This window comes from Cyclopterus lumpus, chromosome 23 (genome assembly GCF_009769545.1).
Source record: "Cyclopterus lumpus isolate fCycLum1 chromosome 23, fCycLum1.pri, whole genome shotgun sequence".
In the NCBI taxonomy this organism is placed as follows: Eukaryota; Metazoa; Chordata; class Actinopteri; order Perciformes; family Cyclopteridae; genus Cyclopterus; species Cyclopterus lumpus.
Window position 1 is genome coordinate 17,272,031 of NC_046988.1, and position 14,417 is coordinate 17,286,447.

Below are 14,417 nucleotides of genomic sequence, written 5' to 3' on the forward strand. Positions count from 1 at the left end.
GGAGGAGCAGGAGGAGGAGCAAGAGGAGGAACAGGAGGAGGAGGAGAGGGAAGAGTAGGAAGAGTAGAGGGAAGAGGAGGAGGAGAAGGAGGAGGAGCAAGAGGAGGAACAGGAGGAGGAGGAGAGGGAAGAGGAGGAGGAGGAGGAGGAGAGGGAAGAGTAGGAAGAGTAGAGGGAAGAGGAGGAGGAGCAAGAGGAGGAACAGGAGGAGGAGCAGGAGGCTGACTGAATGCTGAAAAGGAGCAGTTCCACTGATCCCAGATCAGAAGTCATGAAGTCGTGTCAGAGTGTAAAGCTGCTGTTGGTCTCTGTGAGGATGAAGATGATGATGATGATGATGATGATGATGATGAAGTACACAACATCAGCTGCATCTGAACAGGTAGATTCATTTCTTTTATTATTCTCTCACTCGGTTTAAAGATGTTTCACTCTCTTCGGCTGCTCAACAGATTATTATTTATTAATAAATTATCCTTAAACTCTTTAATAGTTCTTTACCAGCTCTTTAATAGTTACTTATCAATTATTTACCAGTTCTTTAATAGTTACTTATCAATTATTTACCAGCTCTTTAATAGTTACTTATCAATTATTTACCAGTACTTTACCAGTTCTTTAATAGTTCTTTACCAGTTCTTTAATAGTTCTTTACCAGTTCTTTAATAGTTCTTTACCAGTTCTTTAATAGTTCTTTACCAGATCTTTAATAGTTCTTTACCAGTTCTTTAATAGTTCTTTACCAGTTCTTTAATAGTTCTTTACCAGATCTTTAATAGTTCTTTACCAGATCTTTAATAGTTCTTTACCAGTTCTTTAATAGTTCTTTACCAGTTCTTTAATAGTTCTTTACCAGATCTTTAATAGTTCTTTACCAGATCTTTAATAGTTCTTTACCAGATCTTTAATAGTTCTTTACCAGATCTTTAATAGTTCTTTACCAGATCTTTAATAGTTCTTTACCAGCTCTTTAATAGTTCTTTACCAGATCTTTAATAGTTCTTTACCAGCTCTTTAATAGTTCTTTACCAGATCTTTAATAGTTCTTTACCAGCTCTTTAATAGTTCTTTACCAGTTCTTTACCAGATCTTTAATAGTTCTTTACCAGCTCTTTAATAGTTACTTATCAATTATTTACCAGCTCTTTAATAGTTACTTATCAATTATTTACCAGATCTTTAATAGTTCTTTACCAGCTCTTTAATAGTTCTTTACCAGATCTTTAATAGTTCTTTACCAGCTCTTTAATAGTTCTTTACCAGTTCTTTACCAGATCTTTAATAGTTCTTTACCAGTTCTTTACCAGATCTTTAATAGTTCTTTACCAGATCTTTAATAGTTCTTTACCAGATCTTTAATAGTTCTTTACCAGATCTTTAATAGTTCTTTACCAGATCTTTACCAGATCTTTAATAGCTCTTTACCAGATCTTTACCAGATCTTTACCAGATCTTTAATAGTTCTTTACCAGATCTTTAATAGTTCTTTACCAGTTCTTTACCAGATCTTTAATAGTTCTTTACCAGATCTTTAATAGTTCTTTACCAGTTCTTTAATAGTTCTTTACCAGATTGTTAATAGTTCTTTACCAGATCTTTAATAGTTCTTTACCAGTTCTTTACCAGATTGTTAATAGTTCTTTACCAGATCTTTAATAGCTCTTTACCAGATCTTTACCAGTTCTTTACCAGATCTTTACCAGTTCTTTACCAGATCTTTACCAGATCTTTACCAGATCTTTACCAGTTCTTTACCAGATCTTTACCAGTTCTTTACCAGATCTTTACCAGATCTTTACCAGATCTTTACCAGATCTTTACCAGTTCTTTACCAGATCTTTACCAGATCTTTACCAGATCTTTACCAGTTCTTTACCAGATCTTTACCAGATCTTTACCAGATCTTTACCAGTTATTTTCTGCTCCTGGACCAGTGTGAGTGTTCCTGTTTGTTTCCTGGTGGATCAGATGGAACTGATAACCACGACTCACAGTCACTTCCCTTTAGGCTCCGTCCCCACTGGACACACTGACGTTTAATGTTTCTAATGTTTCTAAAGTTTCATATGTTTCTAAAGTTTCTAAAGCTTCTAATGTTTCATATGTTTCTAATGTTTCTAATGTTTCATATGTTTCTAATGTTTCTAAAGTTTCATATGTTTCTAAAGTTTCTAAAGCTTCTAATGTTTCATATGTTTCTAATGTTTCTAATGTTTCTAATGTTTCATATGTTTCTAATGTTTCTAATGTTTCTAATGTTTCTAAAGTTTCTAAAGCTTCTAATGTTTCATATGTTTCTAAAGTTTCATATGTTTCTAATGTTTCATATGTTTCTAAAGCTTCTAATGTTTCATATGTTTCTAATGTTTCTAACGTTTCTAATGTTTCTAAAGTTTCATATGTTTCTAATGTTTCTAACGTTTCTAATGTTTCTAAAGTTTCATATGTTTCTAATGTTTCTAATGTTTCTAATGTTTCTAAAGTTTCTAAAGCTTCTAATGTTTCATATGTTTCTAAAGTTTCATATGTTTCTAATGTTTCATATGTTTCTAAAGCTTCTAATGTTTCATATGTTTCTAATGTTTCTAACGTTTCTAATGTTTCTAAAGTTTCATATGTTTCTAATGTTTCTAATGTTTCTAAAGTTTCATATGTTTCTAATGTTTCTAATGTTTCTAATGTTTCTAATGTTTCTAAAGTTTCATATGTTTCTAATGTTTCATATGTTTCTAATGTTTCTAATGTTTCATATGTTTCTAATGTTTCTAAAGTTTCATATGTTTCTAATGTTTCTAATGTTTCTAATGTTTCTAATGTTTCTAACGTTTCTAATGTTTCTAAAGTTTCATATGTTTCTAATGTTTCTAATGTTTCTAATGTTTCTAAAGTTTCATATGTTTCTAATGTTTCTAATGTTTCTAATGTTTCTAAAGTTTCATATGTTTCTAATGTTTCTAATGTTTCTAATGTTTCTAATGTTTCTAAAGTTTCATATGTTTCTAATGTTTCATATGTTTCTAATGTTTCTAAAGTTTCATATGTTTCTAATGTTTCTAATGTTTCTAATGTTTCTAAAGTTTCATATATTTCTAATGTTTCTAATGTTTCTAATGTTTCTAAAGTTTCTAATGTTTCTAATGTTTCTAATGTTTCTAATGTTTCTAAAGTTTCATATGTTTCTAATGTTTCTAATGTTTCTAATGTTTCTAAAGTTTCATATGTTTCTAATGTTTCTAAAGTTTCATATGTTTCTAATGTTTCTAAAGTTTCATATGTTTCTAAAGTTTCATATGTTTCTAATATTTCTAATGTTTCTAATGTTTCTAAAGTTTCATATGTTTCTAATGTTTCTAATGTTTCTAAAGTTTCATATGTTTCTAATGTTTCTAAAGTTTCATATGTTTCTAATGTTTCTAAAGTTTCATATATTTCTAATGTTTCATATGTTTCTAATGTTTCTAAAGTTTCATATGTTTCTAATGTTTCTAATGTTTCTAATGTTTCATATATTTCTAATGTTTCTAATGTTTCTAATGTTTCTAAAGTTTCTAATGTTTCTAATGTTTCTAATGTTTCTAAAGTTTCATATGTTTCTAATGTTTCTAAAGTTTCATATGTTTCTAAAGTTTCATATGTTTCATATGTTTCTAATGTTTCTAAAGTTTCATATGTTTCTAATGTTTCTAACGTTTCTAATGTTTCATATGTTTCTAATGTTTCTAATGTTTCTAATGTTTCTCATATGTTTCTCATATGTTTCATATGTTTCTAATGTTTCTAATGTTTCTAATGTTTCATATGTTTCATATGTTTCTAATGTTTCTAATGTTTCTAATGTTTCTAACGTTTCTTATATGTTTCTCATATGTTTCATATGTTTCTAATGTTTCTAATGTTTCTAATGTTTCTAACGTTTCTCATATGTTTCTCATGTTTCATATGTTTCTAATGTTTCTCATATGTTTCTAAAGTTTCCAACGTTTCTAATGTTTCTCATATGTTTCATATGTTTCTAATGTTTCTCATATGTTTCTCATATGTTTCTAATGTTTCTAACGTTTCTCATGTTTCTTATATGTTTCTAATGTTTCTCATATGTTTCTCATGTGTTTCTAATGTTTCTCATATGTTTCTAATGTTTCTCATATGTTTCTCATGTGTTTCTAATGTTTCTCATATGTTTCTAATGTTTCTCATATGTTTCTAATGTTTCTAACGTTTCTCATGTTTCTCATATGTTTCTAATGTTTCTCATATGTTTCTCATATGTTTCTAATGTTTCTAACGTTTCTCATGTTTCTCATATGTTTCTAATGTTTCTCATATGTTTCTCATGTGTTTCTAATGTTTCTAACGTTTCTAATGTTTCTCATATGTTTCTAATGTTTCTCATATGTTTCTCATGTGTTTCTAATGTTTCTCATATGTTTCTAATGTTTCTCATATGTTTCTAATGTTTCTCATATGTTTCTAATGTTTCTCATATGTTTCTAATGTTTCTCATATGTTTCTAAAGTTTCTAACGTTTCTAATGTTTCTCATATGTTTCTAATGTTTCTCATATGTTTCTCATGTGTTTCTAATGTTTCTCATATGTTTCTAATGTTTCTCATATGTTTCTAATGTTTCTCATATGTTTCTAATGTTTCTCATATGTTTCTCATGTGTTTCTAATGTTTCTCATATGTTTCTAATGTTTCTCATATGTTTCTAATGTTTCTCATATGTTTCTCATATGTTTCTAATGTTTCTCATATGTTTCTAATGTTTCTCATATGTTTCTCATGTGTTTCTAATGTTTCTCATATGTTTCTAATGTTTCTCATATGTTTCTAATGTTTCTCATATGTTTCTAATGTTTCTCATATGTTTCTCATGTGTTTCTAATGTTTCTCATATGTTTCTAATGTTTCTCATATGTTTCTAATGTTTCTCATATGTTTCTAATGTTTCTCATATGTTTCTCATATGTTTCTAAAGTTTCCAACGTTTCTAATGTTTCTCATATGTTTCATATGTTTCTAATGTTTCTCATATGTTTCATATGTTTCTAATGTTTCTCATATGTTTCTCATATGTTTCTAATGTTTCTCATATGTTTCATATGTTTCTAATGTTTCTCATATGTTTCTCATATGTTTCTAATGTTTCTAACGTTTCTCATGTTTCTTATATGTTTCTAATGTTTCTCATATGTTTCTCATGTGTTTCTAATGTTTCTCATATGTTTCTAATGTTTCTCATATGTTTCTCATGTGTTTCTAATGTTTCTCATATGTTTCTAATGTTTCTCATGTGTTTCTAATGTTTCTCATATGTTTCTAATGTTTCTCATATGTTTCTAATGTTTCTCATATGTTTCTAAAGTTTCTAACGTTTCTAATGTTTCTCATATGTTTCATATGTTTCATATATTTCTGTTTCTATAAAAAGCCAGCTGATGGTTTGAACCGTTTCTTTGTGACAGAACTTCTGTTCCAACGCGACGGTGTTGAGGACTCGGACGGCGTGTCACTCCTGCAGAATCAGCATGTTGATGCCCTGTTTGTCTGGATACCAGAAGACCCCCAGGTCCACCGCGCAGGACTGCAAGTAGGTCAACACATGAACTCTGCATCCCATAATATGTACATGTGATGCATTATTATGGACCCTGAGCCCCGCGGGTCCATCTAAACAGAATCATACGTTCTGTCCCGTTCCAGTTACTCCATCCGGACCTCCAGTCTGAAGCTGCACATCAGCGGCTGCTCCTTCGAGTGCTACCGGGAGCTGCAGGTGACCAGCTGCTGTCCAGGCTTCTGGGGTCCGGACTGTACCGGTGAGTTGAGGTTCATCCTCTGAGGAGCAGGAATGGGACAAGTGCACCTGATGGAGGTGACGGTGTCACCGAACCAACACATGTGAGCCTCGGGGCCTTTTCAAAATAACAGGAAGTTACAACTACTGAGATACATTTAATGCAATGACTTCCGTAAATAATACTTAGAATTATGATAATAATAATAATAATAATAATAATAATGGTATTAATAATAATGATAATAATAATAATAATAATAATGGTAATAATAATAATGGTAATGATAATGATAATAATAATAATAATAATGGTAATAATAATAATGGTAATGATAATAATAATAATAATAATAATGGTAATAATAATAATGATAATGATAATAATAATAATAATAATAATGGTAATAATGGTAATGATAATGATAATAATAATAATAATGGTAATAATAATAATGGTAATGATAATGATAATAATAATAATAATAATGGTAACTGAATATAGAAACAATATTGTTATTACATGTCTTTGGACATGTAATAGAGGTTGGACATGTGCAGTGAAGACGAGGCCTCCAGATGGCTCCTGTCACATGATCAGGGTTCAGTCCTGCAGGATGCATACGGTCCTGCAGGAACCAGGACTTCCTTCCTCCCAAAAGTGCTGACGGTCTCAGTGAAGTCTGAGGCTTCATGTTGAACCCTCAGACACCACAAACACACACGAGGCGTCCTGGGATTCAAACCCGCAGCCAGATATTACAATGTAGTTATTTAGTACTTATTTAGTTTACTATCTTCACATTTAAAACAGATATTTTGTTATTGTTCTATACAGAGTCAGCAGATAGTTCAAAGTCCTCTGGTCACTCTGTAGAGTGTGTACAAATAAATATAAATACATATATATATATATATATCTATATAAACGTACCTTCCCCACGGTCCCTCTGCAAGTGAGACCGTCGCCGATGAAGTTCCCGATACACGTGCAGGTACGAACACCTGGACCCGTCATGTTACACCTGGCGTACTGATGGCAGCCTCCGTTTCCCTGGAAACATTAGCAGCACACAACACTGTGTACAACTACCAAGTAGAAATACTTTGTTACTGTACTTAAGTCATTTTTTTGGACATCTGACGTCCTTCTGACGTCCTTATGATGTTCTTCTGATGTTCTTCTGACGTTCTTCTGACGTCCATCTGACGTCCATCTGACGTCCTTATGATGTTCTTCTGATGTTCTTCTGACGTTCTTCTGACGTCCATCTGACGTTCATCTGACGTTCATCTGACGTCCTTATGATGTTCATCTGACGTTCATCTGACGTTCATCTGACGTCCTTATGATGTTCATCTGACGTCCATCTGACGTTCATCTGACGTCCTTATGATGTTCATCTGACGTTCATCTGACGTCCTTATGATGTTCATCTGATGTTCTTCTGACGTCCATCTGACGTTCATCTGACGTCCTTATGATGTTCATCTGACGTTCATCTGACGTCCTTATGATGTTCATCTGACGTTCATCTGACGTCCTTATGATGTTCATCTGACGTCCATCTGACGTTCATCTGACGTTCATCTGACGTCCTTATGATGTTCATCTGACGTTCATCTGACGTTCATCTGACGTCCTTATGATGTTCATCTGACGTTCATCTGACGTCCATCTGACGTTCATCTGACGTTCATCTGACGTCCTTATGATGTTCATCTGACGTTCATCTGACGTTCATCTGACGTCCTTATGATGTTCATCTGACGTCCATCTGACGTTCATCTGACGTCCTTATGATGTTCATCTGACGTTCATCTGACGTCCTTATGATGTTCATCTGATGTTCTTCTGACGTTCTTCTGACGTCCTTCTGACGTCCTTCTGACGTTCATCTGACGTCCATCTGACGTTCATCTGACGTTCATCTGACGTTCATCTGACGTCCTTATGATGTTCATCTGACGTCCATCTGACATTCATCTGACGTCCTTATGATGTTCATCTGACGTCCATCTGACGTTCATCTGACGTCCTTATGATGTTCATCTGACGTCCATCTGACGTTCATCTGACGTCCTTCTGATGTTCTTCTGATGTTCTTCTGACGTTCTTCTGACGTCCATCTGACGTTCATCTGACGTCCATCTGACGTTCATCTGACGTTCATCTGACGTCCATCTGACGTTCATCTGACGTCCTTATGATGTTATTCTGACGTCCTTCTGATGTTCTTCTGATGTTCTTCTGACGTCCTTCTGATGTTCTTCTGACGTTCATCTGACGTCCTTATGATGTCCTTATGATGTTCTTCTTGACGTCCTTCTGATGTTCTTCTGATGTTCTTCTGACGTCCTTCTGATGTTCTTCTGACGTCCATCTGATGTCCATCTGACGTCCATCTGATGTCCATCTGACGTCCTTCTGACGTTCATCTGACGTCCTTCTGATGTTCTTCTGACGTCCTTCTGATGTTCTTCTGACGTCCATCTGATGTCCATCTGACGTCCATCTGATGTCCATCTGACGTCCTTCTGACGTTCATCTGACGTCCTTCTGATGTTCTTCTGACGTCCTTCTGATGTTCTTCTGATGTTCATCTGACGCGCTTGTGATTTCTTTCTGATGTTCTTCTGACGTCCTTCTGATTTCCTTCTGATGTTCTTCTAATGTGCAAGTCTCAAATTGGCGAGAGAGAAAAGAAGGAAACAGATCTGCTTGAAGAAGTGATGACTTGTGGAGATAAGAGAGGGACAGAAGATAAGAGTGAAGAGCAGGAAGAGCAGGAAGTGAAGGGAGGGAAGAGGAGCGATCTGTTTCCTCTCAGAAAACATCAAAACAACTCTGCAACGCCAGTCTGCTGACTGCTTCCTGTTCTCAGAGTGAACGTGTGTGTGAACGTTTGAGTCTCAGAGTGAACGTTTGTGTTCTCAGAGTGAACGTTTGTGTTCTCAGAGTGAACGTTTGAGTCTCAGAGTGAACATTTGAGTCTCAGTGTGAACGTTTGTGTTCTCAGAGTGAACGTTTGTGTTCTCAGAGTGAACGTTTGAGTCTCAGAGTGAACATTTGAGTCTCAGTGTGAACGTTTGTGTTCTCAGAGTGAACGTTTGTGTTCTCAGAGTGAACGTTTGTGTTCTCAGAGTGAACGTTTGAGTCTCAGTGTGAACGTTTGTGTTCTCAGAGTGAACGTTTGTGTTCTCAGAGTGAACGTTTGAGTCTCAGTGTGAACGTTTGTGTTCTCAGAGTGAACGTTTGTGTTCTCAGAGTGAACGTTTGAGTCTCAGAGTGAACATTTGAGTCTCAGTGTGAACGTTTGTGTTCTCAGAGTGAACGTTTGTGTTCTCAGAGTGAACGTTTGTGTTCTCAGAGTGAACGTTTGTGTTCTCAGAGTGAACGTTTGAGTCTCAGTGTGAACGTTTGTGTTCTCAGAGTGAACGTTTGTGTTCTCAGAGTGAACGTTTGAGTCTCAGTGTGAACGTTTGTCTTCTCAGAGTGAACGTTTGAGTCTCAGAGTGAACGTTTGTGTTGTCAGAGTGAACGTTTGAGTCTCAGAGTGAACATTTGAGTCTCAGTGTGAACGTTTGTGTTGTCAGAGTGAACGTTTGTGTTCTCAGAGTGAACGTTTGAGTCTCAGTGTGAACGTTTGTGTTCTCAGAGTGAACGTTTGAGTCTCAGAGTGAACGTTTGTGTTCTCAGAGTGAACGTTTGAGTCTCAGTGTGAACATTTGTGTGAACGTTTGAGTCTCAGTGTGAACGTTTGAGTCTCAGAGTGAACGTTTGTGTTCTCAGAGTGAACGTTTGAGTCTCAGAGTGAACGTTTGAGTCTCAGAGTGAACGTTTGTGTTCTCAGAGTGAACGTTTGAGTCTCAGAGTGAACATTTGAGTCTCAGAGTGAACGTTTGTGTTCTCAGAGTGAACGTTTGAGTCTCAGAGTGAACGTTTGTGTTCTCAGAGTGAACGTTTGAGTCTCAGAGTGAACGTTTGTGTTCTCAGAGTGAACGTTTGAGTCTCAGTGTGAACGTTTGTGTGAACGTTTGAGTCTCAGTGTGAACGTTTGTGTTCTCAGTGTGAACGTTTGTGTTCTCAGAGTGAACGTTTGAGTCTCAGAGTGAACGTTTGAGTCTCAGTGTGAACGTTTGTGTTCTCAGAGTGAACGTTTGAGTCTCAGAGTGAACGTTTGTGTTCTCAGAGTGAACGTTTGAGTCTCAGTGTGAACGTTTGTGTGAACGTTTGAGTCTCAGTGTGAACGTTTGAGTCTCAGAGTGAACGTTTGTGTTCTCAGAGTGAACGTGTGAGTCTCAGTGTGAACGTTTGTGTTGTCAGAGTGAACGTTTGTGTTCTCAGAGTGAACGTTTGAGTCTCAGTGTGAACGTTTGTGTTCTCAGAGTGAACGTTTGAGTCTCAGTGTGAACGTTTGTGTTCTCAGAGTGAACGTTTGTGTTGTCAGAGTGAACGTTTGAGTCTCAGAGTGAACGTTTGAGTCTCAGTGTGAACGTTTGTGTTGTCAGAGTGAACGTTTGAGTCTCAGAGTGAACGTTTGAGTCTCAGTGTGAGCGTTTGTGTTGTCAGAGTGAACGTTTGAGTCTCAGTGTGAACGTTTGAGTCTCAGTGTGAATATTTGAGTCTCAGTGTGAACGTTTGTGTTGTCAGAGTGAACGTTTGAGTCTCAGAGTGAACGTTTGAGTCTCAGTGTGAACGTTTGTGTTCTCAGAGTGAACGTTTGAGTCTCAGAGTGAACGTTTGAGTCTCAGAGTGAACATTTGAGTCTCAGTGTGAACGTTTGTGTTCTCAGAGTGAACGTTTGTGTTCTCAGAGTGAACGTTTGAGTCTCAGAGTGAACATTTGAGTCTCAGTGTGAACGTTTGTGTTCTCAGAGTGAACGTTTGTGTTCTCAGAGTGAACGTTTGTGTTCTCAGAGTGAACGTTTGAGTCTCAGTGTGAACGTTTGTGTTCTCAGAGTGAACGTTTGTGTTCTCAGAGTGAACGTTTGAGTCTCAGTGTGAACGTTTGTGTTCTCAGAGTGAACGTTTGTGTTCTCAGAGTGAACGTTTGAGTCTCAGAGTGAACATTTGAGTCTCAGTGTGAACGTTTGTGTTCTCAGAGTGAACGTTTGTGTTCTCAGAGTGAACGTTTGTGTTCTCAGAGTGAACGTTTGTGTTCTCAGAGTGAACGTTTGAGTCTCAGTGTGAACGTTTGTGTTCTCAGAGTGAACGTTTGTGTTCTCAGAGTGAACGTTTGAGTCTCAGTGTGAACGTTTGTCTTCTCAGAGTGAACGTTTGAGTCTCAGAGTGAACGTTTGTGTTGTCAGAGTGAACGTTTGAGTCTCAGAGTGAACATTTGAGTCTCAGTGTGAACGTTTGTGTTGTCAGAGTGAACGTTTGTGTTCTCAGAGTGAACGTTTGAGTCTCAGTGTGAACGTTTGTGTTCTCAGAGTGAACGTTTGAGTCTCAGAGTGAACGTTTGTGTTCTCAGAGTGAACGTTTGAGTCTCAGTGTGAACATTTGTGTGAACGTTTGAGTCTCAGTGTGAACGTTTGAGTCTCAGAGTGAACGTTTGTGTTCTCAGAGTGAACGTTTGAGTCTCAGAGTGAACGTTTGAGTCTCAGAGTGAACGTTTGTGTTCTCAGAGTGAACGTTTGAGTCTCAGAGTGAACATTTGAGTCTCAGAGTGAACGTTTGTGTTCTCAGAGTGAACGTTTGAGTCTCAGAGTGAACGTTTGTGTTCTCAGAGTGAACGTTTGAGTCTCAGAGTGAACGTTTGTGTTCTCAGAGTGAACGTTTGAGTCTCAGTGTGAACGTTTGTGTGAACGTTTGAGTCTCAGTGTGAACGTTTGTGTTCTCAGTGTGAACGTTTGTGTTCTCAGAGTGAACGTTTGAGTCTCAGAGTGAACGTTTGAGTCTCAGTGTGAACGTTTGTGTTCTCAGAGTGAACGTTTGAGTCTCAGAGTGAACGTTTGTGTTCTCAGAGTGAACGTTTGAGTCTCAGTGTGAACGTTTGTGTGAACGTTTGAGTCTCAGTGTGAACGTTTGAGTCTCAGAGTGAACGTTTGTGTTCTCAGAGTGAACGTGTGAGTCTCAGTGTGAACGTTTGTGTTGTCAGAGTGAACGTTTGTGTTCTCAGAGTGAACGTTTGAGTCTCAGTGTGAACGTTTGTGTTCTCAGAGTGAACGTTTGAGTCTCAGTGTGAACGTTTGTGTTCTCAGAGTGAACGTTTGTGTTGTCAGAGTGAACGTTTGAGTCTCAGAGTGAACGTTTGAGTCTCAGTGTGAACGTTTGTGTTGTCAGAGTGAACGTTTGAGTCTCAGAGTGAACGTTTGAGTCTCAGTGTGAGCGTTTGTGTTGTCAGAGTGAACGTTTGAGTCTCAGTGTGAACGTTTGAGTCTCAGTGTGAATATTTGAGTCTCAGTGTGAACGTTTGTGTTGTCAGAGTGAACGTTTGAGTCTCAGAGTGAACGTTTGAGTCTCAGTGTGAACGTTTGTGTTCTCAGAGTGAACGTTTGAGTCTCAGAGTGAACGTTTGAGTCTCAGAGTGAACGTTTGTGTTGTCAGAGTGAACGTTTGAGTCTCAGAGTGAACATTTGAGTCTCAGTGTGAACGTTTGTGTTGTCAGAGTGAACGTTTGTGTTCTCAGAGTGAACGTTTGAGTCTCAGTGTGAACGTTTGTGTTCTCAGAGTGAACGTTTGAGTCTCAGAGTGAACGTTTGTGTTCTCAGAGTGAACGTTTGAGTCTCAGTGTGAACGTTTGAGTCTCAGTGTGAACATTTGTGTGAACGTTTGAGTCTCAGTGTGAACGTTTGAGTCTCAGAGTGAACGTTTGAGTCTCAGAGTGAACGTTTGAGTCTCAGAGTGAACGTTTGTGTTCTCAGAGTGAACGTTTGAGTCTCAGAGTGAACATTTGAGTCTCAGAGTGAACGTTTGTGTTCTCAGAGTGAACGTTTGAGTCTCAGAGTGAACGTTTGTGTTCTCAGTGTGAACGTTTGTGTTCTCAGAGTGAACGTTTGAGTCTCAGTGTGAACGTTTGTGTTCTCAGAGTGAACGTTTGAGTCTCAGAGTGAACGTTTGTGTGAACGTTTGAGTCTCAGTGTGAACGTTTGAGTCTCAGAGTGAACGTTTGTGTTCTCAGAGTGAACGTGTGAGTCTCAGTGTGAACGTTTGTGTTGTCAGAGTGAACGTTTGTGTTCTCAGAGTGAACGTTTGAGTCTCAGTGTGAACGTTTGTGTTCTCAGAGTGAACATTTGAGTCTCAGTGTGAACGTTTGAGTCTCAGAGTGAACGTTTGAGTCTCAGTGTGAACGTTTGAGTCTCAGTGTGAACGTTTGAGTTCTCAGAGTGAACGTTTGAGTCCCAGAGTCAACGTTTGAGTCTCAGTGTGAACGTTTGTGTTCTCAGAGTGAACGTTTGTGTTGTCAGAGTGAACGTTTGAGTCTCAGAGTGAACGTTTGAGTCTCAGTGTGAACGTTTGTGTTGTCAGAGTAAACGTTTGAGTCTCAGTGTGAACGTTTGAGTTCTCAGAGTGAACGTTTGAGTCCCAGAGTGAACGTTTGAGTCTCAGTGTGAATGTTTGTGTTCTCAGAGTGAACGTTTGTGTTGTCAGAGTGAACGTTTGAGTCTCAGAGTGAACGTTTGAGTCTCAGTGTGAACGTTTGTGTTGTCAGAGTGAACGTTTGAGTCTCAGAGTGAACGTTTGAGTCTCAGTGTGAGCGTTTGTGTTGTCAGAGTGAACGTTTGAGTCTCAGTGTGAACGTTTGAGTCTCAGTGTGAACGTTTGAGTCTCAGTGTGAATATTTGAGTCTCAGTGTGAACGTTTGTGTTATCAGAGTGAACGTTTGAGTCTCAGTGTGAACATTTGAGTCTCAGTGTGAACGTTTGAGTCTCAGTGTGAACGTTTGTGTTGTCAGAGTGAACGTTTGAGTCTCAGTGTGAACGTTTGAGTCTCAGTGTGAACGTTTGTGTTCTCAGAGTGAACATTTGAGTCTCAGTGTGAACGTTTGAGTCTCAGTGTGAACGTTTGTGTTGTCAGAGTGAACGTTTGTGTTCTCAGAGTGAACATTTGAGTCTCAGTGTGAACGTTTGAGTCTCAGTGTGAACGTTTGTGTTGTCAGAGTGAACGTTTGAGTCTCAGTGTGAACATTTGAGTCTCAGAGTGAACGTTTGAGTCTCAGTGTGAACGTTTGAGTCTCAGTGTGAACGTTTGAGTCTCAGAGTGAACGTTTGAGTCTCAGTGTGAACGTTTGAGTCTCAGTGTGAACGTTTGTGTTGTCAGAGTGAACGTTTGTGTTCTCAGAGTGAACATTTGAGTCTCAGAGTGAACGTTTGAGTCTCAGAGTGAACGTTTGAGTTCTTAGAGTGAACATTTGAGTCCCAGAGTGAACGTTTGAGTCTCAGTGTGAACGTTTGTGTTCTCAGAGTGAACGTTTGTGTTGTCAGAGTGAACGTTTGAGTCTCAGAGTGAACGTTTGAGTCTCAGTGTGAACGTTTGTGTTCTCAGAGTGAACGTTTGAGTCTCAGTGTGAACGTTTGAGTCTCAGTGTGAACATTTGAGTCTCAGAGTGAACGTTTGAGTCTCAGTGTGAACGTTTGAGGCTCAGAGTGAACGTTTGAGTCTCAGAGTGAACG

The 14,417-nt window shown here is 37.6% G+C and overlaps 1 protein-coding gene across 1 annotated transcript in view; it reads left to right on the forward strand.

Moving 5' to 3' along the window:
• The first annotated feature begins 317 nt into the window (after positions 1-317).
• The window catches only part of stab2 (stabilin 2), an 81,688-nt gene continuing 67,588 nt past the window's right edge, over positions 318-14,417 (forward strand). Inside the window, exons 1-3 of the mRNA XM_034526867.1 lie at positions 318-382; positions 5,468-5,592; positions 5,706-5,821. Of these exons, the coding sequence (XP_034382758.1) occupies positions 323-382; positions 5,468-5,592; positions 5,706-5,821 (301 nt within the window). The 5' untranslated portion in view covers positions 318-322. The remainder of the gene's footprint in view (positions 383-5,467; positions 5,593-5,705; positions 5,822-14,417) is intronic.